At 45.0% G+C, this 22,982-nt stretch overlaps 1 protein-coding gene across 1 annotated transcript in view; it reads right to left on the bottom strand.

Annotated features, from left to right (window-relative positions):
• Positions 1 to 22,982, bottom strand: part of LOC309553987 (asialoglycoprotein receptor 2-like) — a gene marked incomplete at both ends in the record, with an annotated part of 32,656 nt that overhangs the window by 8,679 nt on the left and 995 nt on the right. The window contains 3 exons of the mRNA XM_082255507.1: positions 8,616 to 8,722; positions 12,870 to 13,021; positions 18,155 to 18,196. Of these exons, the coding sequence (XP_082111633.1) occupies positions 8,616 to 8,722; positions 12,870 to 13,021; positions 18,155 to 18,196 (301 nt within the window). The remainder of the gene's footprint in view (positions 1 to 8,615; positions 8,723 to 12,869; positions 13,022 to 18,154; positions 18,197 to 22,982) is intronic.

Here is a 22,982-nt window from a genome sequence, read left to right as displayed (position 1 = left end):
CTGTGACTGGTGATGGTAATCCAAAAAAATCTCTGTGATTGTTGGTTATATCCAAAACAGTGATCATGCAGGGTGAGCAGGGACTCCAGAGAAAGACATATAGGTACAATGGCCGCTCACCTCACATTACACCAAAATTGGCGTTTTTTTATATAACCACTGGAGTATCACTGGATAATAACTTCCTCTTTATCTCCTTCTCTCCTTAAAGGTGAAAGCTAATATTTAAAGGGTCCCTCGATATCCCTTCCTTTGGATGGGGTGATCGATATAAATCCCCACGATTTAACATAGGTATTAGAAAAATATAAGGTAGACCTCCATGGTAAAGTATATAAACACTTTATTGCCACAGAAGAACAAGAATAAAACTCACATTTGCTGTAGATGAATCGCGCACTTGGCGCAAATAGCGGTGTATACTACGGGGAGTTCCGGGTGCGGCCGTAACCGGAAGTGACGTCACTTCCGGTTACGGCCGAACCCGGAAGTCCCCGTAGTATACACCGCTATTTACGGCAAGTGCACGAATATTGCACGAAGACCTACCTTGATATTGAAGAAAATACCGGACGCGGGCCACTTCCTCCCTCTACGGCCGTGGCCCGCGCCGTCACTTCCGGTTTGCAAAGACTCATGGGAGCTGAACGTCTTCGCTCCCAGGAGTCAATGCGCCTGCACCGGCCCCGCTCATCACTTCCAGTGTAAGCATGGCATTCCCTGCTAAACATCTTCTGGGCATACTGGTAAGTGCGACCTGGGACAGTTCAGAGGCTCTCCATTGTGGAATGTACTAGCCCTGACTGTCCCGGGGGTATTTTTATCTAAATTTGACCCCCGAGGCCGGAACTCCGCTTTAATTAATCAGTAAGACACCTAGTGGTCGAATTGAGAATTGTTCCGAATTAAAATGCTAATGTTTAACTCCGGTGTAACGTTAAAAACCCTACCCTGTGAAAAATCCCTACCCTCGTCACTTCCTGTGAGGGTACGTCATTCAACAGCTGAGCAGCTTCCCAGTGCACATGCTCACAGCTGCAGCGGGTAGGGAATTTTCATGGGGTAGTGTTTTTTAACCTTACACCGCGTCATTTATCAGCTGTTGCAGCACGTCCCACTGCCCATGCCCAGCCGCTAAATGAAATCATCTCTGAGACTTCCCTCATCAGCAGGTGCGGCGTCTCAAATGAATGACTGTTACACTGTAACCGTGATTTGTATTTTCATAGACCTGCTACCGATGTAATTTTCCTGAAACAGAGATGACGGGAAGTCTGATGGGTTGGAGCCGAGATGATTTCGCGCGGCAACAGCTGATGAATGAGGCGGTGTTCCGTGAAAAAACACTAACCCGTGAAAATTCCCTACCCTTCGCAGCTGTGAGCATGCGCACTAGGAAGCGGCTCAGCTGATGTATGATGTACCCTCACCGGAAGTGACGAGGGTAGGGAATTTTCACGGGTAAGGTTTTTTCACGGAACACCGGAAATATCACGGCATGAGGTCACTTCCGGTCATCAGTAAAATGGCGGTCTTCTGGAAAATGGCGCCGTGACTACTTCCAGTCCCGCAATTACCAACATCTGGTCTTTCCACTATTTAATACAAGTAAGTTTACAATGCCAGTGATAGGCATACTCCTGTTGAAAACATGTCCAGGACTGGGCCTACACACTGGCGTCCGTCTGCCGCATCCGTGCTGAGGAGCGACGGTCTTTCTGATGTGAGTTTTAGCTCTTGATTTTATTTATGAATGTGTACATGTTTTTACTATATACCTGAATAAATCATACTACACTATGAAATATCTATCTGGCTCCATGTGATAAGCAATCTATTTAGTGCATCTACTCGGAAGATAAGGATGTCCCGATACCTGTAAGGTGGTATTCCCTTTGCCCACAGGAGTTTGATTCAAGGCTTGGCTCCCTGGCAAATCTGGTGAGCATATAGATGAGCCTGGTGGAGGATCTCTGTGTTGTGTATCGCACCGTTTTGGATGGTCAGTCACCCTGTGGACTTTTCATGTGAATTTTGCACCGATTTGTGACTTCTAAGGGCCTTCCTGTCTTCCTCTTCATCTCTCCTATATTGTGACATACGTATTGGACTTTACACATATGGACTATATAAGATTGGAGTATTTATCAGTGCTGCACTGTTTCCTTTTCAGGTAAGTATGACATGTTTGTTATTTTTAGGCAAAAAAACAAGACTTTAGTATCACTTTAAGGAAAACAAGAAATATGTCAAGATTGTACATTGTTTTACATGGATATGTTTTTCTAAAATTTTTTAATAAATAATTAATTTTTAAAGAAGTTTATGTTGGTTTGTATGTATAAGAAAGTCTCAACACCCCCCCCCCCCCTGTTTTTTTTCACCCTCCTAATTAGGTGCTCATAGGTAGGTATGTTGTAGGTACATTGAGTTATTTGGTCTGTTCTTGGTGCTATCTCCTCTGTATTTCCAGAAAGTACTGGAAAATAGAAGGTAGAGCAGGTGGAGCCTGGGCTGATCCTAAATGCAGCCAATCCCTGTTCTGGGGAGTGACCAGCAGGGGGCCAATGTCTGGAGCATGGAATAGCCTGTTGGAAAGGCCCAGCCTGGAAGTGCTGTTAAACCTTACAGGGCCTTTAAAGCTGCGAGTTCGGGATAATTCCAGCTCAGAAGGGAGCTGAAGAATCACCCACAAGTCACAGGAACAGCTGGGGCAATATCCAGTGAGGATTTTAGTTGGGAGTGCAGTGTCAGCTGAAACTGGACTCCCATCTAGATAGCCAGTGACACAGTGAGTAGGCCTGAAAAAGATCCTGAGAGAAAGACTGTTGCCATCGTATTTTCTTTTTTTCTTTGGAAAAACTGTTCCAGACCTGCTAGCCAGGATTGTTTCCATGGTGGGAGCCTTCTGCGCTGAATTGTTTTCAAGTTCCTATATAGAAAACTCTTGTGTCTCAGTTACAGTTTACTATATAGTGTCCTCAGGCAGGTTTGTTAGTTCTGGGTATCCCAAGGCTCATCTAGACCCCCATCCCAGGTCTTCAAATAATAAAAACCACAAAATGAAGGCCTCTTGATCCCTGTAGGGAAAGAGAGCCTTGACTGATGGGGGCATGGCCAGGAGTTGGGATCAAGCAGGAGGGTACATGGGACAAAAGGACTGGATGGAGCCTTGGGTATGGGGCTGGACCTGAGCTCAGTTAAGAGGACCTTCCCAAGGAATTCTGGGTCTTTTAAGAAGAATCGAAGAGCTGACCACCCCCCCCCCTCCCTGTTTTACGGTCGGTCTGTCACAGCTTTCATGGCTGTTTTTGACCTTGCCAGCAGCTAAAGTTCCGGTTATTGGTTATGCCCTTGTATGTAAATCTGGGGTAGGCTGTCTGTCAGGCACTGATGGTAAGGACAGACCCTTCCCCCTTACCCCTTTTTAGAAGTTAAGTTAATGACTAAGAGTGCTCACAGTACAACTGTGACTGGCACTGGTCTAGACGTGTACTGGTTTGGTATTAGAGACGAAATAAAAGCTGTGGCCTTGCCCTTTCCAACTTAATCGTGGTAAGCGTGGTTTTTATATGGGGAGGGGGCAAGGGGGTGTTTGTTACCACGTTAACTTTGTTTCTGGGCCTATGCTCCCAGCAGTCAAGGCACTATCTGCCTACTCACTGTGTGAAAGACAGAGTTAAACTAGGTGCACTTGGATGGAAATAGCTTGTGTTTGGCTGCTTTTCACTAAAATAAGCAAAATCTGGGTTAAACAGCGGGACCAGACTAGAGTCTGCACTGCACATATATGCAAAATACATGTGAAGCCATACTGCCGCATAAAAGCATTCTGTAAACATGCGGTGCTTTACTTGAAGGAATTCCTTTCCTCCTCAAAGACCCGTCACCAGATCATTATTTCAACAGCAGCCTTCCCATAAGGGGTTATTTACCTTAAAAACCTCCCTTGTGTAGACATCCAAAAGCCTGGAACGTGTTGTTGGTTGCCACCATCTAAAATGTGATATCAGCAGCCCAGGCAGACTGAGAACATGTCACTTAGATGACACTCTATAGCAGGGGTGCCAAACTTAATTTTTATCACAGGCTGCATCTGCGTTATAGTTGCCCTCAAGGGGCCGGTTATGTCTGTATCAACACTTTATCATATAAAATAATTGCCTCTGCATTTGATTATTACTGGTATTAGTAATTACTTAAGACTTAAGCTGTGAAGGCAAGGTGCAGACTGGTACAGAGCCCAATCACCCTTCTATACCAGATGTTTAAAGTTTAAAAGAAGGGTGGGATCATGATATTATCCACAAGAAACTTTTTTGGAGACTTCTCAGACAGAGCATGTCTGAGCAGTCTCCAATTAGAGTGGTCACCTGCTCGGGATTCATCCCTGGTTGTGAATCATGTGCCAAGGTTTCAGTCTACCTGAATAGGGTTGGGCTGGATGTTCGAGTCGAACACACGAGCACCGGAGGCTCTCGGCGGCAAGTTTGTCTGCTGATGAGTGCCCCATAATGCACTGCACGATTGCAGTGCATTAAGTGCTTGTGATTGGCCAAAGCATGCACCTGACCTGTATGCTTTGGCCAATCACAGGGGTGGGGCCACCCGGTTACATCACCCGGTGGCACTGCCCCCTTCTGACGTCAAATGCGTCACATGAGGTCAGGCGGGGTTTTGCCACCGGGTGATGTAACCAGGTGGCCCCGCCCCTTGCCTATAAAACAGCTGTCAAAGCTCAAGAGCGTCATTTGGCGGGACGCCTCAGAAGAGGCAAAGAGTTTTTGGATTTTTTCTATTTTTCGGGTGCGGCGAGCGTCGTGATTGACGATGGATTACATCGGGGACAATATTTATTTATTTATTTTTTAATAAAGGACTTGTCAAAAACTGTATTTTGTGTTTATTTTTGTTGCACACTTTTTTGGTGAATGGGTAGGGGTACAATGTACCCGATACCCATTCACGTGGGGGGGAGGCTGGTATCTGGGAGCCTCCTTGTTAAATTCTGATAAGCCCCTCACCCGCAGACCTCCACAACCACAGCCCAGGGTTGTTGGGAAGAGGCCCTTGTCCCCATCAACATGGGGACAGGGTGCTTTGGGGGCACCCCATAGCACCCTCCCCATGTTGAGGGCAAGTGGCCTGGTATGGTTTGGGGGGGGGGGTGCGCTCGCTCTTTCCCACCTTTCCTGCATGCAGGCTGCATGCTCAAATAATGGTCTGGTATGGATTTTCAGGGGGGGAGGGGGGGCACGCCGTTTTTTTTCTAAAATCCATACCAGACCCGAAGGGACTTGAAGGGGTTTAAATTACATTTTTTCCTTTAGAAATGTCAGTATTGCTGCAGCAGGCTCCATACATCGTACAGATGCGCCACTTTACAGGCATATTAAGGGGACCCCCCCGGCACAATATTTAAAGGAATTTTTCACTTTTATGGTTTCAATTTATGCACTATTAAAATCACTGCTCCTGTAAAAATGATTGTTTTAAATACATTTTTTTTGCATTGATACATGTCCCACAGGGCAGTACCCGGGTCCCCATACACTTTTTATGGCAATAACTTGCATATAAGCCTTTAAAATGAGAACTTTTGATTTTTCATGCTTGTTTCCCATAGACTTTAATAGAGTTTGCATGTTCACTAGAACTTTTTCCCTGTTTGAGATGTTTTGGTGCAAACCGAACAGGGGGGTGTTTGGTCCATCACTACACCTGAAACCTAGACACATTATTCAGATAAGAATGTGGCTCAGAACAGGCCTGAAAGGAGGGTGAGGGGGTAATATGTGCGCTGCATTACTATACTCTTTGAAGTGGTCAAAAGTGTCCCAGGTCAATTACTATCCTATAGTGTATACTAAAAAAAAACCTGGCAAACCTATCTTCAATACACAGAGGAGCGTGGATCTGGAGGAGGAATTCTATCTTCCTCTCTGCTGCCGACTGCCGAGACAAGGTTTAAAGGCAGAGATAAGGAGGGTGCTGCAGGAGAGGTGCAAGGGTTTACATAAAATGGCCTGGGGGCAGGCCCAGACTGGCCATAGGGCAGACCAGGCATTTGCCCGGTGCGACGGGGCCACCCGCTCCGTAGCCGGTTTATGATCAGGCCGCACAGAGGCATGTAAGCGGCAACCACGGCCTGGAAGCACTGCGTTATGAGCCCACCCACCTGTGTGACAATAGCAAATTAATATTCCCATTGTCTAATTGATTCTCCTCCTGGACAATCAGGAGGCCAGTCCTTAGATCTGATTGGCCAGGGAGTCTTAAGACTCCCAGCCAATCGGGTCTTAGGAGCCACTTCCTGTTCGGCTGAGAGGAGAAGCAACGGCCCTGGAGCAAGGAGCAGAAGCCCTACCATCTCTCCTAAGGCAAGGATGCCTCTGATCGCCGCCTTACCATCCATCTCCCATGGGGGTGTTGGTTTGCCGCCCTACCAAAATATTGAGCACCACCTGCCACAGCCTAGGCGGCTGGATGTGGCCCATGGGTCTTTTGTTTGACACATATGGCCTATAGTATTTATTCTTTGCCTTTGCCATGGTAGCTACATAGGAAGGCAGGTATTACCACAGAAGCAAAAAAGATCTGCTTTAGTGATTGCAATGAAATCCGGGCTATCAAGATGACAGCTGGGATTTTCCAGTAAGCACAACGATGGCGCTTTGGAGTTTTCAGGTACACACATGTCCAAAGTATTTACGATATGTTTGTTCAGGTCTTTGTGAGTTGCCCAGAGTCCAAGAATTGTCAGTACCTCATAAATAGATGGTAGTCCACACTTGGCACCCTGCCAACTCCAACTTTTTCCCCAATTAAAAGAATAATGCCCTGGACATCACTACACATCCAGTGAAAAAGTTGACAATGCTGTTAGGAAATGGTGGCAGAAGCAGTATGGCTTCTAACCTGACAGCATTAAAAGCCTGGACACAGGATTGAAGGTTCTACCCACCCAAGACAGTTTGGAACCCTAAAGGTCCCATCCCCGTTCATATACAGGTGCATCTCATAAAATTAGAATATCATCAAAATATATTAATATAATAATTAATATAAAATATTAATTTATTTTAGTATTCCAATTAAAAAAAACAGATTCTCTATGGGGTTTCAGGTCAGGTGAGTTTGCTGGCCAATCAAGCACAGTGATACCATGATCATGTGACCAGGTATTGGTAGTTTTGGCAGTGAGGGCAGGATCCAAGTCCTGCTGGAAAATGAAATCAGCATCTCCATGAAGCTGGTCAGCAGAGGGAACCATGAAGTGCTCTAGAATTTCCTGCTAGAGGGCTGCGCTGACTTTGGACTTGATAAAACACAGTGGACCAAAACCAGCAGATGACATGGCTCCCCAAATCATCACTGACTGTGGAAACCTCACACCGGACCTCATGCAACTTGGATTCTGTGCCTCTCCACTTCTCCTCCAGACTCTGGGACTTTGATTTCAAAATGAAATGCAAAGTTTTCCTAAATCCATTGTGTTTATTTTGGGAGGCTGTCAGGTTGGCTGTCAGGGGCCCCCTAGTAGACCAATATGTTTTTTTCAGGGCCGATACCGATACTGATATTTTGGTCACAACGTATCGGCATCGGCCAATATGGGCAGATATTTTGTACACTTAAAGTTTTGAAAAATAAAGACAATTTTTGACCCAAATCTGGTACAGAACATGTAACATTTTTGTTTGATGTTTAACGGCTGGCTTGCTGGCACCCTGTGGTGAGTGGCTGGCTGTCTGGCACCCTGTGGTGGGTGGCTGGCTTGCTGGTACCCTGTCGTGGGGGGCTGGCACCCTGTGGTGGATGGCTGGCTTGCACCCTGTGGTGGATGGCTGGCTGGCTTGCACCCTGTGATGGATGGCTGGCTGGCTTGCGCCCTGTTGTGGGTGGCTGGCTGGCACCCTGTGGTAGGTGAGTGGCTGGCACAGGGGCTGTGGGTGGCGGGCTGGTACAGGGCCTGTGGGTAGCTAGGACAGGGCCTGTGGGTGGATGGCTGTCTGGCACCCTGGCGTTGGGTGGCTGGCTGTCTGGCACCCTGTGGTGGGTGGCTGGCTGGCACAGGGGCTGTGGGTGGCTGGCTGGTACAGGGCCTGTGGTTGGCTGGCTGGCTGGTACAGTGCCTGTGGCTGGCAGGTACAGAGCCTGTGGGTGGCTGGCTGGCTCGCTGGTACAGTGCCTGTGGCTGGCTGGTACAGGGCCTGTGGATGTAGGTGGCTGGCACCGGGCTGCTGTGGGTGGGTGTATGGCTGTAATACACTCCCGTGAGACTAGTCCCGACTCCAGACGAGGCTGTCCAAGGCGATGGAGGTGGCCTAAGAAGGCAGAATGACATCACAAAAATATCGGCAATATCAGCCAGGCCGGGGCCGATACCGATATATCGAGGAAAGTGCATATCGGCCTCCGATATATCGGCCTTGCCGATGATCGGTTTATCCCTAATAAATAAATATATATATATATATATATATATATAATATAGATATATAAAAATATAGTATATGTACAGTACATATATACCGTTGGTTATCTAAAGACGCAGCTCTTTGGTTACACCTAGCCTCATCAAATTAGACTTCATTTAAAGTTCATGATCTTACTTTTCATTTGAGGCATAGGGAGTCCCATCGACCCATTTCCAGGTTCTGTCCTTGTCAGTAAGACCGATCCATACGAGCATGCCATAGGAAAACTTCTCTATTAAAATCTTTAAAACACAAAAAAATACTCATGTGAGACATCAATATAAACCCAAACTCAAGTAAAGATTTGCAATCTCATAGGGAACATTAGAAATGTTGATTGTGCGTTTCTGGGTAAAGCTTCTGCAGTACAAGTATTTTTTAGACATCTCTTTTCAGAATAGGTTGAACAAATCACATCAGGCTTTGGTCCTAACTTGCTTACACTCTAATATGCTTACTATACGCTTATATGTACACAAACACAAGGACACCTTTATAAAAAAAAAAACTTCAATGAGTATTAAAAACCCCCAAAAACCTAAATCAAATACAGTCCTCTCCCAAGACTATGGTAGTGTATGACTCCCCCCTAGGCGTGCTGCATGAGTATAGACTAATGCCCCAAATCTAGTGATCTGGTTTCACCCATGTACCTAACGCATGTACCTAATTTGGTGTCAGGAAAACCGTGCTCAAGCCCATGCTCAAAGAATAGAACATGCTCGCAGAACAGTCCACAGGACAGAATTAGGATCATGTGTGCATCTGCACAAGCATGTGCGCATGGGAGCATTACTATGCTGCGTGTGCTCATGAGCATGAGTGTACATGCTTGATGGACTTTGGCACCTAGTTGCCTATTTAAAGCCCTACAAAATTCAGGATCATTGCTAGGTGGTCATCAGCTCCTACTGCTTGTGAACTGATCCGGCGTGCATCCATGTCCTGACCTTGTTGACTCTGCTTGTTTCTGGACCTCTGTTGCTGACCCTGGCTTGTGACCTGACCTTGCTTCCTGCCTGCTGTTTCAGTACCTCCTTGCTTGGTTGATACCGACCTTTGCCTGACTCCAGTGCTTTAAGTGGCCCAAAAGAGGTGCCGCTACTCTATTACAGCCTATAAATTTTGTCGCCCCCCCCCCACCCCACATCAGGGTCCCCACAGAGCACCTTCCCGGCCTCTAAACTTTCAGCTCATACAAGGAGAAGACTGATCAGAAAAGCAGCCTTGCGAAAGTATTCGGCCCCCTTGAACTTTTCGACCTTTTGCCACATTTCAGGCTTCAAACATACAGATATAAAACTGTAATTTTTTGTGAAGAATCAAAAACAAGTGGGACACAATCATGAAGTGGAACGAAATTTATTGATTATTTCAAACTTTGTTAACAAATAAAAAACTGAAAAATTGGGCGTGCAAAATTATTCAGCCCCTTTACTTTCAGTGCAGCAAACTCTCTCCAGTAGTTCAGTGAGGATCTCTGAATGATCCAATGTTGACCTAAATGACTAATGATGATAAATAGAATCCACCTGTGTGTAATCAAGTCTCCGTATAAATGCACCTGCACTGTGATAGTCTCAGAGGTCAGCGCAGAGAGCATCATGAATAACATGGAACACACCAGGCAGGTCCGAGATACTGTTGTGGAGAAGTTTAAAGCCGGATTTGGATACAAAAAGATTTCCCAAGCTTTAAACATCCCAAGGAGCACTGTGCAAGCGATAATATTGAAATGGAAGGAGTATCAGACCACTGCAAATCTACGAAGACCTGGCTGCCCCTCTAAACTTTCAGCTCATACAAGGAGAAGACTGATCAGAGATGCAGCCAAGAGGCCCATGATGATCATTCTGGATGAACTGCAGAGATCTACAGCTGAGGTGGGAGACTCTGTCCATAGGACAACAATCAGTCGTATACTGCACAAATCTGGCCTTTAAGAAAGCCATTTCTTAAAGATATCCATAAAAAGTGTCGTTTAACTTTTGCCACAAGCCACCTGGGAGACACACCAAACATGTGGAAGAAGGTGCTCTGGTCAGATGAAACCAAAATCAAACTTTTTGGCAACAATGCAAAACGTTATGTTTGGCGTAAAAGCAACACAGCTCATCACCCTGAACACACCATCCCCACTGTCAAACATGGTGGTGGCAGCATCATGGTTTTGGCCTGCTTTTCTTCAGCAGGGACAGAGAAGATGGTTAAAATTGATCGGAAGATGGATGGAGCCAAATACAGGACCAGAAGAAAACCTGATGGAGTCTGCAAAAGACCTGAGACTGGGACGGAGATTTGTCTTCCAACAAGACAATGATCCAAAACATAAAGCAAAATCTACAATGGAATGGTTCACAAATAAACATATCCATAGAATGGCCAAGTCTAATGACCTATGCCTGAATCCAGTGCTTTAAGTGGCCCAAAAGAGGTGCCGGTACTCTATTATAGCCTATAAATTTTGTCGCCCCCCCCACCCCACATCAGGGTCCCCACAGAGCACCCCCCCCCCCCCCCTTGGCCTGGGCTGGGACTCCGGAGTAGGGGGACTCACTGGTGGTGACTGGTCTGGCTCTGGAGTGGGAAATATTCTTGGGGGGGTGGCAATTGAGGGTGCAGATGTCCAAAATGAGCGTACTGGTACGCTAAGGCACACGGAGAGGTGGCGGTATGCTCAAGAGCCATATTTGGAAGTGGCGGTACTGAGTACCAGTGTATACCGGCCCACTTAAAGCACTGCCTGACTCTAATTCCACTCCTGGTTCCTGACCCTGTACTCCTGCTGCCTAATTGTTGCCGACTCCTGCCCATCTGGCCATGCTCCTGCATTTGTCTGCTGCCAGTTTGCTTGCTAAACTGTCTTCAGCTCTGCTATCAGATCTTCTGAACTGGGTCTCCTGTCACTCTGTGCCACTTTATACCCTGTGACCCAGACTAAATTTGCAAGTGCCACTCAAGGCTCCACCAGGTCCTCTTATGCAGGAACCACTTGGAGTGCAGATAAGGGCAGGGCTCCTCACAGCTCTAGATATCTAATGGAAAAAGGGAAAGACCTGGAAGTCGCACATCTCTGCAGAACCTCCTAAGAAAGTATATCACAGATTCAGCCCGGGCTCCAACCAGGCCACGCCCCCAATGCATTTCGCTCCACCCACAGAGCTTAGTCATGACTAAGCTCAGTGGGTGGAGTAAAAGTGCTGGGGAAATGGCCTGGTTGGAGCCCGGGCACCTGTAAATTTAGTCTGGGTCACAGGGTATAAAGTGGCACAGAGTGACAGGAGACCCAGTTCAGAGGATCTGATAGCAGAGCTGAAGACAGTTCAGCAAGCAAACTGGCAGCAGACAAATGCAGGAGCATGGCCAGATGGGCAGGAGTCGGCAACAATTAGGCAGCAGGCGTACAGGGTCAGGAACCAGGAGTGGAATTAGAGTCAGGCAAAGGTCAGTATCAACCAAGCAAGAAGGTACCAAAACAGCAGGCAGGAAGCAAGGTCAGGTCACAAGCCAGGGTCAGCAACAGAGGTCAAGGAACAAGCAGAGTCAACAAGGTGGGATATGGATGCACGCCGGATCAGGTCACAAGCAGTAGGAGCTGATGACCACTCAGCAATGACCCTGAATTTTGTAGGACTTATGCTGGCCATACACACACAGAATTTCGGCCATTTGCAGACTGAACGATTATTCGTCAGTCGAAAGCGAATTGGCCACTAACTTACAGAATAAACTCTTTTACATAATCGTTTTCATGATCATAATGATCATTCGATAACATGTACAATACTAGTCAGAATATTATTTTAATTTCAATTTTACCATACACTTAACAACTTTTGTAGAAACGATAAAAGTTTTCGCTATGGATCCATCGACATTAGCCGGGCACACAATCAAAATCGTCGGGTAAACTTGTGTTCACTAACGGCCCGATTTTCGAACGATCTTTCCTAAAACGACCATTTTCGGCCGAAATTCTGTGCGTGTATGGCCAGCATAAGGCTGTCACACACCTTCTTATGGGGTTTTACAGAGATGTGCGACTTCTAGGACTTTTCCCTCTTCTTGGTATTCCCCTTCATCATCCCCAGGTAAAACAGGACAACAGGTGTATGGAAAGTCCTCATCAACTCTGCCTCGACTAGTTACATGACATTTGGGCACATTTGGCAAACTTCCATGATTTTGGGAGACCATAGTGTATTATAGATTCCTGGGGCAAAATGGCAGTTTTGTGACGACCCGCCCCCTGTAGCTTGGTCACACCTCCCTTTTCCATATCTACCAAGAAGCCATCCCACCGTGACAAGCATGGGCTGTTGTTCTGTTCTGGCTGAAGTTCAAAATAAGTTCAAAGATACAACTATTCCCCATCATTGGTTCTCTCACCATCTCCTCCTTGGAATTAATGACCAACAGGTGGGCTCCCATGTCCTCACAATCTTTCTGGGCCGCCATCCATGTCTTCAGATTTAAGGAAAAGTAGTAGCAGCTGGACTCATAACATGTCCAGTCCACACCACACATCACATTGGAAGAGCCTAAAAGAGAAGAAATTGAGTCTCATGTTGAACCATCTCAGCTGTAGTAACTCTTGTAGGTAACATTTTTATATGGAATTATAGTAAAGCAGTAGAAATCAATTGCATCCCAACACCAGGTTCTACTCCCCCAATGACACAAGAACATTTCTTCATTTTACAGAAGCATGGGTATTTTTTTTTTTGACAGATGCTTTAACCACTTAAGCCCCGGAAGATTTTACCCCCATTCCGACCAGGGTTTTTTTTGCGATTCGGCACTGCGTGACTTTAACAGACAATTGCGCGGTCGTGCAACGCTGTACCTAAACGAATTTGACGTCCTTTTTTTCCCACAAACAGAGCTTTCTTTTGGTGGTATTTGATCACCTGTGCGATTTTTACTTTTTGCTCTATAAACAAAAAAAGAGCGTAAATTTTGCAAAAATAACAATATTTTTCACATTTTTTTTATATGAAATTCCCCCCAAAAAAATGTAAAAATCTAAATTTTTTAACATTTTTGGCCAATTTGTTTTCTGCTACATATGTTTGGTAAAAGAAAATCGCAAAAAGCGTATTTTTATTGGTTTGCGCAAAAGTTATTGCGTTTACTAACTAAGGGAAAGATTTCTGTCATTTTTGGTGTTTTTTTTTTAATGCGTAATGGTGGCGATCTGCGATTTTTTTTGCGGTACAGTGACATTGCGGCGGACAGATCGGACCCTTGACTGACATTTTTGACATTTTTGGGGTTACCAGTGACATTACTACAGTAATCAGTGCTATACATATGCACTGTTACTGCAAAATGACACTGGCAGGGAAGGGGTTAACTTTATTGGGGAAGGAGGGGTTAAGTGTGTCCCTAGGGGCGTGTTTCTAACTGTGATTGGACATGGCTACTGGTGTAGGAACAGTGATCAATGGTCCTACATAGTAGAACCGTATGATCACCATTCCTACACAGAGGAGAATGACAGGCGGCTTGTTTACATCAACCGCCTGCCTTTCTCCCTTCACAGCGGACATCGGGTCCGCCGGTCACACGCACGGACTTCCCAGGGAACGAGCCAGGGCAGGCGTGCGCCTCCGCGGGCGCGCGCTCGCCCGCTATTGGCTCACAAGGAAGTGACATGCTAGTGATGTACCAGTACGTCACTTTGCCTGGCCGGGGCTGACCACCGCAGTATATGTACTTGCGGCGGTCGGCAATCGGTTAATCTCATTTCCAAAGCCATTTTAATATATTTAAATAGGCATCCTTCAATAGAATGCTCGAGCCCTGTCTTCCAATTGTCGTCCCAAGTTGTCACATGGGCTTCTGATCAAGACTACCCACTTAATTTGGGCTTTTTTTTTTTTTTTTTCAAAAATCATACGTGTCTAGGTGGATGCAGCATCTGTCCCCCGCCAGCTCCAAGACTGAGAACCGTGCGATCAAAGACTGCTGATTGCTCGGTTCTCAGAGCTCCATGAGCAGAAAGCTGGTCAGTCACCGCTCTCTGCTCTGCAACCCCCGTGCTCACTGGAGCACTGGGCAGTAGAGGGGTGGGAGCGGCCGGCTCAGGGTCTCAGTGGATTGTTTCCAGTCCAAGCATTTGGCCAGATCCCAGCTTTATTGTTGCAATCTTGCCCCAGCCTGGTCCGGCTCTGTGACATCAGCCGACAGTGGACTTCAACCCGCTGTCTGCTGAAAACGGGTCACAGGAAGGCAGAATGAACTACACACCTGATCCACAGGAGACGTACAACCAAATAAGCTTTCCCTGTACTTCTCCTTTAAGGACCGGGCCTTTTTTTTTTTACATTAGTTGTTTACAAGTAAAAATCTGTATTTTTTGCTAGAAAAGTACTTAGAACCCCCAAACATTATATATATATTTTTAGCAGAGACCCTAGAGCAGTGATGGTGAACCTTGGCACCCCAGATGTTTTAGAACTGCATTTCCCATGATGCTCATGCACTCACTGCCCTGGAGAATAAAATCGTGATCGACCGATTATCGGTTTGGCCCATAAGTGGCGGCCGATATTCACTTTTTTTAAAGTATCAGTATCGGCCACAAACTAGGCTGATATGACCAATATTTTCTTAGGGTAGGGCTGCCTCTGGAGGGGAAGGGGGGGATGGGGATTAGAGTGCCGCCTGATTACACAAAGAGCAGGGTTCTTCTGCTTACCCGGCGCGGGCACTGTCATACGAAGTCCCGTCTCCAGGATCGGCTCCTACCTATAGACAGCACACTGGTGACGTCTATCATAGGGGCCGGTACAGGAGGCGGGACTTCGTATGAGAGCGCCCGCGCCGGGTAAGCAGAAGAACCCTGCTCTTTGTGTAATCAGGCGGCGCTCCAATCCCCATGCACTGGTCACTCTGCATTGGATGGGGGCACTGGTCACTCTGCATTGGATGGGGGCACTGGTCACTCTGCATTGTTGGGGGGCACTGGTCACTCTGCATTGTTGGGGGCACTGGTCACTCTGCATTGTTGGGGGCACTGGCCACTCTGCATTGGATGGGGGCACTGGTCACTCTGCATTGATGGGGGCACTGGTCACTCTGCATTGATGGGGGCATTGGCCACTCTGCATTGGATGGGGGCACTGGTCACTCTGCATTGATGGGGGCACTGGTCACTCTGCATTGATGGGGGCACTGGTCACTCTGCATTGGATGGGGGCACTAGTCACTCTGCATTGGATGGGGGCACTAGTCACTCTGCATTGTTGGGGGTACTGGTCACTCTGCAATGGATGGGGGCACTGGTCACTCTGCATTGTTGGGGGCACTGGCCACTCTGCATTGGATGGGGGCACTGGCCACTCTGCATTGGATGGGGGCACTGGCCACTCTGCATTGGATGGGGGCACTGGTCACTCTGCATTGATGGGGGCACTGGTCACTCTGCATTGATGGGGGCACTGGTCACTCTGCATTGGATGGGGGCACTAGTCACTCTGCATTGGATGGGGGCACTAGTCACTCTGCATTGTTGGGGGTACTGGTCACTCTGCAATGGATGGGGGCACTGGTCACTCTGCATTGTTGGGGGCACTGGCCACTCTGCATTGGATGGGGGCACTGGCCACTCTGCATTGTTGGGGGCACTTGCCACTCTGCATTGATGGGGGTACTGGTCACTCTGCATTGGATGGGGGCACTGGTCATTCTGCATTGGATGGAGGCACTGGTCACTCTGCATTCTTGGGGGCACTGGCCACTCTGCATTTTTGGGGGCACTGGTCACAATGCATTCGATGGGGCACTGGTCACTCTGCATTCTTGGGGGCACTGGCCACTCTGCATTTTTGGGGGCACTGGTCACAATGCATTCGATGGGGGCACTGGTCACTCTGCATTGATGGGGCACTGGTCACTCTGCATTGGTTGTTTGATTGAATGTGCAGAATATTGGCCCATATCGGCCAATACCGATATGCAATGGGCAACATATCGGTAATGACAAAAGTACATGAGGAAGGCAGCGCATGAACCACACCGGGATGCAATGGATAAAGAAGTCAGGTGAACATCCAGTATAGGAAGGGTTAACAGTTTATTGGTATTGGTATTGATAACCGAAAAACAAAGTACATAAAATGCTTACATCCCCCTGGGCTGGAGTGGACAAGGGCACCTGGCAGCAAGCAACACCGGTGCAAGGAGGTTAGTCTCCCAGGACTGCTGAGCATTGTGTGCACAAAGCCGGAAACCAGCCGGCGCGAGGAGGAAAGGACTCCGCTGTAGTTCCGTAGCGGTGACATCAGCTGGACAGGCGCAACTTGCAGGGAAATACTAGGAACCAGGGTGGACCATAAGCTATATGGTTGCCATGACTACATGTTTCGCGCTATGCGCTTTATCAAGGCAATGACTTATCTTACAAGACATACCTTACCCACCAACCCTTACTTTACCCACTGACATACCTTACCCACCAACCCTTACCTTACCCACTGACATACCTTACCCACCAACCCTTACTTTACCCACTAAGACATACCTTACCCACCAACCCTTACCTTACCCACTAAGACATACCTTACCCACCAACCCTTACCTTACCCACTAAGACATACCTTACCCACCAACCCTTACTTTACCCACTAAGACATACCTTACCCACCAACCCTTACCTTACCCACTGACATACCTTACCCACCAACCCTTACTTTACCCACTAAGACATACCTTACCCACCAACCCTTACCTTACCCACTAAGACATACCTTACCCACCAACCCTTACCTTACCCACTAAGACATACCTTACCCACCAACCCTTACTTTACCCACTAAGACATACCTTACCCACCAACCCTTACCTTACCCACTAAGACATACCTTACCCACCAACCCTTACCTTACCCACTAAGACATACCTTACCCACCAACCCTTACCTTACCCACTGACATACCTTACCCACCAACCCTTACCTTACCCACTAAGACATACCTTACCCACCAACCCTTACCTTACCCACTAAGACATACCTTACCCACCAACCCTTACCTTACCCACTAAGACATGCCTTACCCACCAACCCTTACTTTACCCACTAAGACATACCTTACCCACCAACCCTTACCTTACCCACTGACATACCTTACCCACCAACCCTTACCTTACCCACTAAGACATACCTTACCCACCAACCCTTACCTTACCCACTAAGACATACCTTACCCACCAACCCTTACCTTACCCACTAAGACATACCTTACCCACCAACCCTTACCTTACCCACTGACATACCTTACCCACCAACCCTTACCTTACCCACTAAGACATACCTTACCCACCAACCCTTACCTTACCCACTGACATACCTTACCCACTAACCCTTACCTTACCCACTGACATACCTTACCCACCAACCCTTACCTTACCCACTAAGACATACCTTACCCACCAACCCTTACCTTACCCACTGACATACCTTACCCACCAACCCTTACCTTACCCACTAAGACATACCTTACCCACCAACCCTTACCTTACCCACTGACATACCTTACCCACTAACCCTTCAGTTATGTCTATCACTTACAAGCAGAATAATAGAACAGGATCCAGTACAGAGTCTTGTGGTTAATTTTGCTGTCTTACAGAAGTAAGTAGATGGAAATTCATACATCTTAGCTACTTACCATTATTTTTGGGATGTGATACGTTCTCTGCCATGCTTTTATCTGAGGAGGAAAGAAGAACAATGGAAAAAATATAATTTTCTTGATTCAAGAGATCTTAGAAAGAGGTCTCTCCATACAACATTCACTGTCTGGATGTCTGAACCATTCCTCTGGGCACCACGAATATTTTTTGTAATGTTTGTAATATGAATGTCTTTTACGAACAGCCCCATCTAGTGGCCATAATGCTGTAGTTTCCTGAAATACTTAAAGTGATTATAAAGTCTTGTTTTTTTTCTACTAAAATAACAAACATGTTATACAGTATATATATATATATATATATATATATATATATATATATATATATATATATATATATATATATAAAAATACACACAGTATCTCACAAAAGTAAGTACACTCCTCACATTTTTGTAAATATTTTATTCTATCTTTTCATGTGACAACACTGAAGAAATGACACTTTGCTACAATGTAAAGTAGTGAGTGTACAGCTTGTATAACAGTGTAAATTTGCTGTCCACTCAAAACAACTCAACACACACAGTGTGTCTATGGGAATGTTTCACCATTCTTCCAGAAGCACCTTTGTGGGGTCAGGCACTGATGTTGGAGAGAATGCCTGACTTGCAGTCTCCGCTCTATTTCATCCCAAAGGGTTCGATATTGAGTTGGCCCACCCTTTGCAGCTATAACAGCTTTAACTCTTCTGGGAAGGCTGTCCACAAGGTTTTGGAGTGTGTCTATGGGAATGTTGGACCATTCCTAGAAGAGGTGAAGATGTTATAGCTGCAAAGGATGGGCCAACTCAATATTGAACCCTACGGACTAAGACTGGGGTGTCATTAAAGTTCACGTGCGTGCAAAATCAGGTGTACCAATACTTTTGTAATATAGTGTAAGTATATATATATATATATATATATATATATATATATATATATATATATATATATATATATAGCAAAACAAAAATATATTTGTACAGAATTATGGCCACTAGATGGAGCTGATGTTCATAAAAACGAATTATATTGCAAACAATGCATGTGGTGCCCGTGAGTGGTTAAGACTTCTGCACAGTGAACACTTTATACGTAGACCATATATAGTTATTTACATTTTTTTTTGCAGGACTTACCAGTATATCATTTATCATTTAAATGCTGCAATAGTGTAGTGTCATTTTTTTTTTTTTTTAATCAAAGTTAACACAGTATATCACTGTTCTATAAATTCATATATATTATCACTGGGATAGATAGATATGGGATAGATAGATAGATAGATAGATAGATAGATAGATAGATAGATAGATAGATAGATAGATAGATAGATAGATAGATAGATAGATAGATAGATAGATAGATAGATAGATAGATAGATAGATAGATAGATAGATAGATAGATAGATAGATAGATAGATAGATAGATAGATAGATAGATAGATAGATAGATAGACAACACTGAAGAAATGAGACTTTGCTACAATGTAAAGTAGTGAGTGTACAGCTTGTATAACAGTGTAAATTTGCTGTCCCCTCAAAATAACTCAACACACAGCCATTAAAGTCTAAACCGCTGGCAACAAAAGTGAGTACACCCCTAAGTGACAATGTCCAAATTGGGCCCAAAGTGTCAATATTTTGTGTGGCTGCCATTATTTTCCAGCACTGCCTTAACCCTCTTGGGCATGGAGTTCACCAGAGCTTCACAGGTTGTCACTGGAGTCCTCTTCCCCTCCTCCATGATGACATCACAGAGCTGGTTGATGTTAGAGACCTTGCGCTCCTCCACCTTCCGTTTGAGGATGCCCCACAGATGCTCAATAGGGTTTAGGTCTGGAGACATGCTTGGCCAGTCCATCACCTTTACCCTCAGCTTCTTTAGCAAGGCAGTGGTCGTCTTGGAGGTGTGTTGGGGTCATTATCATGTTGGAATACTGTCCTGCGGCCCTCTCTCTGAAGGGAGGGGATCATGCTCTGCTTCAGTATGTCACAGTACATGTTGGCATTCATGGTTCCCTCAATGAACTGTAGCTTCCCAGTGCCGACAGCACTCATGCAGCCCCAGACCATGACACTCCCACCACCATGCCTGACGGTAGGAAGACACACTTGTCTTTGTACTCCTCACCTGGTGGCCACCACACACGCTTGACACCATCTGAACCAAATAAGTTTATCTTGGTCTCATCAGAGCACAGGAGATGGTTCCAGTAATCCATGTCCTTAATCTGCTTGTCTTCAGCAAACTGTTTGCGGGCTTTCTTGTGCATCATCTTTAGAAGAGACTTCCTTCTGGGACGACAGCCATGCAGACCAATTTGATGCAGTGTGCGGCGTATGGTCTGAGCACTGACAGGCTGACCCCCCGACCCTTCAACCTCTGCAGCAATGCTCTGACATTCACAGACATGATGGGAATTGTAGTTCCTGAACAACTGAAGGGCCATAGTTTGAAGACCCCTGCTCTATAGGGTCCAGGTATTGCCTCCTGTCCTGCTACCAGTAGTGACACTGACCTTAGCCAAATGCATAACTAGTGAAAAACAGTTAGAAAAGATGAGTAGGGAAGAAAATGTAAGTGGCCTCCACCTGTAAAACCATTCCAGTTTTGGAGGTCATCTCATTGTTGCCAATCTAGTGCACCTGTTGGTAATTTCATCAACACCAAAGCATCTGAAACTGATTAACAACCCCCTCTGCTACTTAACTGACCAGATCAATATCCCAGGAGGTTCATTGACTTGATGCTATACTCTGAATAAAAAGTGTCCCTTTTAATTTTTTTGGGCAGTGTATAATATGACTGGTGTATGTATCCATACCATTACATCCCAGTACACAGACAGACAGGAGCGCTGGTTGCGGTTGAGTTATAACATTCTTCATGAGAGTTACAGAATAACGTTAGAACGTCAGAGACAATGCCACACATTTCCTGATAAAAGAGGAACTTCCATCATTCTCAGATAAAGCCGATGATCTTTCCTAAACACGAATGTGAAACCACAACGTACATTATGAAGCCGGGGATTTTAAATATATAGAATAGAATAGAAACAAAATTATGTTTTGGAAAAAGAAAAAGAAACAGTGTATCAAATAATATGATCCTAAAAAGCCAACTTCCATTTTTTCAAGACTCGCTGACTGGTTGTGTCTGCTAAGGACTTTTCACCCACAGATATCACCACCGGGTCCCATGACTTGCTGGCAGTGATGTGTGATTTGATGACACTCAGGGACTTTTTACCCAGTTGTAGACATCCTACACACATCCAAAAACATCATGGAAGTATACAGGGAGTGTGTAGCATGCCTTGTCCTTCAGCCCAATTGCTTATCCCCTCCTCCCCCATACTTACTGGCAATTCTTGACTGCTAAACTAACAGTCAAAATGGTGGTTGAAAAATAAATACAAAGTAACATTGTTTATAAACATTGCTCAGACAGATTATAGAGAGATACAAAGTAACATTGTTTATAAACATTGATCAGACGGGAGATAGAGAGATACAAAGTAACATGGTTTATAAACATTGATCAGACGGGAGATAGAGAGATACAAAGTATTATTGTTTATAAACATTGATCAGCCGGGAGATAGAGAGATACAAAGTAACATTGTTTATAAATATTGATCAGACAGGGGATAGAGAGATACAAAGTAACATTGTTTATAAATATTGATCAGACGGGAAATGGAGAGATACAAAGTAACATTGTTTATAAACATTGATCAGACGGGAGATAGAGAGATACAAAGTAACATTGTTTATAAACATTGATCAGACAGGAGATATAGAGATACAAAGTAACATTGTTTATAAACATTGATCAGACAGGAGATAGAGAGATACAAAGTAACATTGTTTATAAATATTGATCAGACGGGAGATAGAGAGATACAAAGTAACATTGTTTGTAAACATTGATCAGACAGGAGATAGAGAGATACAAAGTAACATTGTTTATAAACATTGATCAGACGGGAGATAGAGAGATACAAAGTAACATTGTTTATAAACATTGATCAGACAGGAGATATAGAGATACAAAGTAACATTGTTTATAAACATTGATCAGACAGGAGATAGAGAGATACAAAGTAACATTGTTTATAAATATTGATCAGACGGGAGATAGAGAGATACAAAGTAACATTGTTTGTAAACATTGATCAGACAGGAGATAGAGAGATACAAAGTAACATTGTTTGTAAACATTGATCAGACAGGAGATAGAGAGATACAAAGTAACATTGTTTATAAACGTTGATCAGACAGGAGATAGAGAGATACAAAGTAACATTGTTTATAAACATTGATCAGACGGGAGATAGAGAGATACAAAGTAACATTGTTTATAAACATTGATCAGACGGGAGATAGAGAGATACAAAGTAACATTGTTTATAAACATTGATAAGACGGGAGATAGAGAAATACAAAGTAACATTGTTTATAAACATTGATCAGACAGGAGATAGAGAGATACAAAGTAACATTGTTTGTAAACATTGATCAGACGGTAGATAGAGAGATACAAAGTAACATTGTTTATAAACATTGATCAGACAGGAGATAGAGAGATACAAAGTAACATTGTTTATAAACATTGATCAGACGGGAGATAGAGAGATACAAAGTAACATTGTTTATAAACATTGATCAGACGGGAGATAGAGAGATACAAAGTAACATTGTTTATAAACATTGATCAGACGGGAGATAGAGAGATACAAAGTAACATTGTTTATAAACATTGATCAGACGGGAGATAGAGAGATACAAAGTAACATTGTTTATAAACATTG

Source organism: Pelophylax lessonae (assembly GCF_965119305.1).
Source record: "Pelophylax lessonae genome assembly, chromosome: 4".
In the NCBI taxonomy this organism is placed as follows: domain Eukaryota; kingdom Metazoa; phylum Chordata; class Amphibia; order Anura; family Ranidae; genus Pelophylax; species Pelophylax lessonae.
This window is presented reverse-complemented; position numbering and strand designations above follow the sequence as displayed.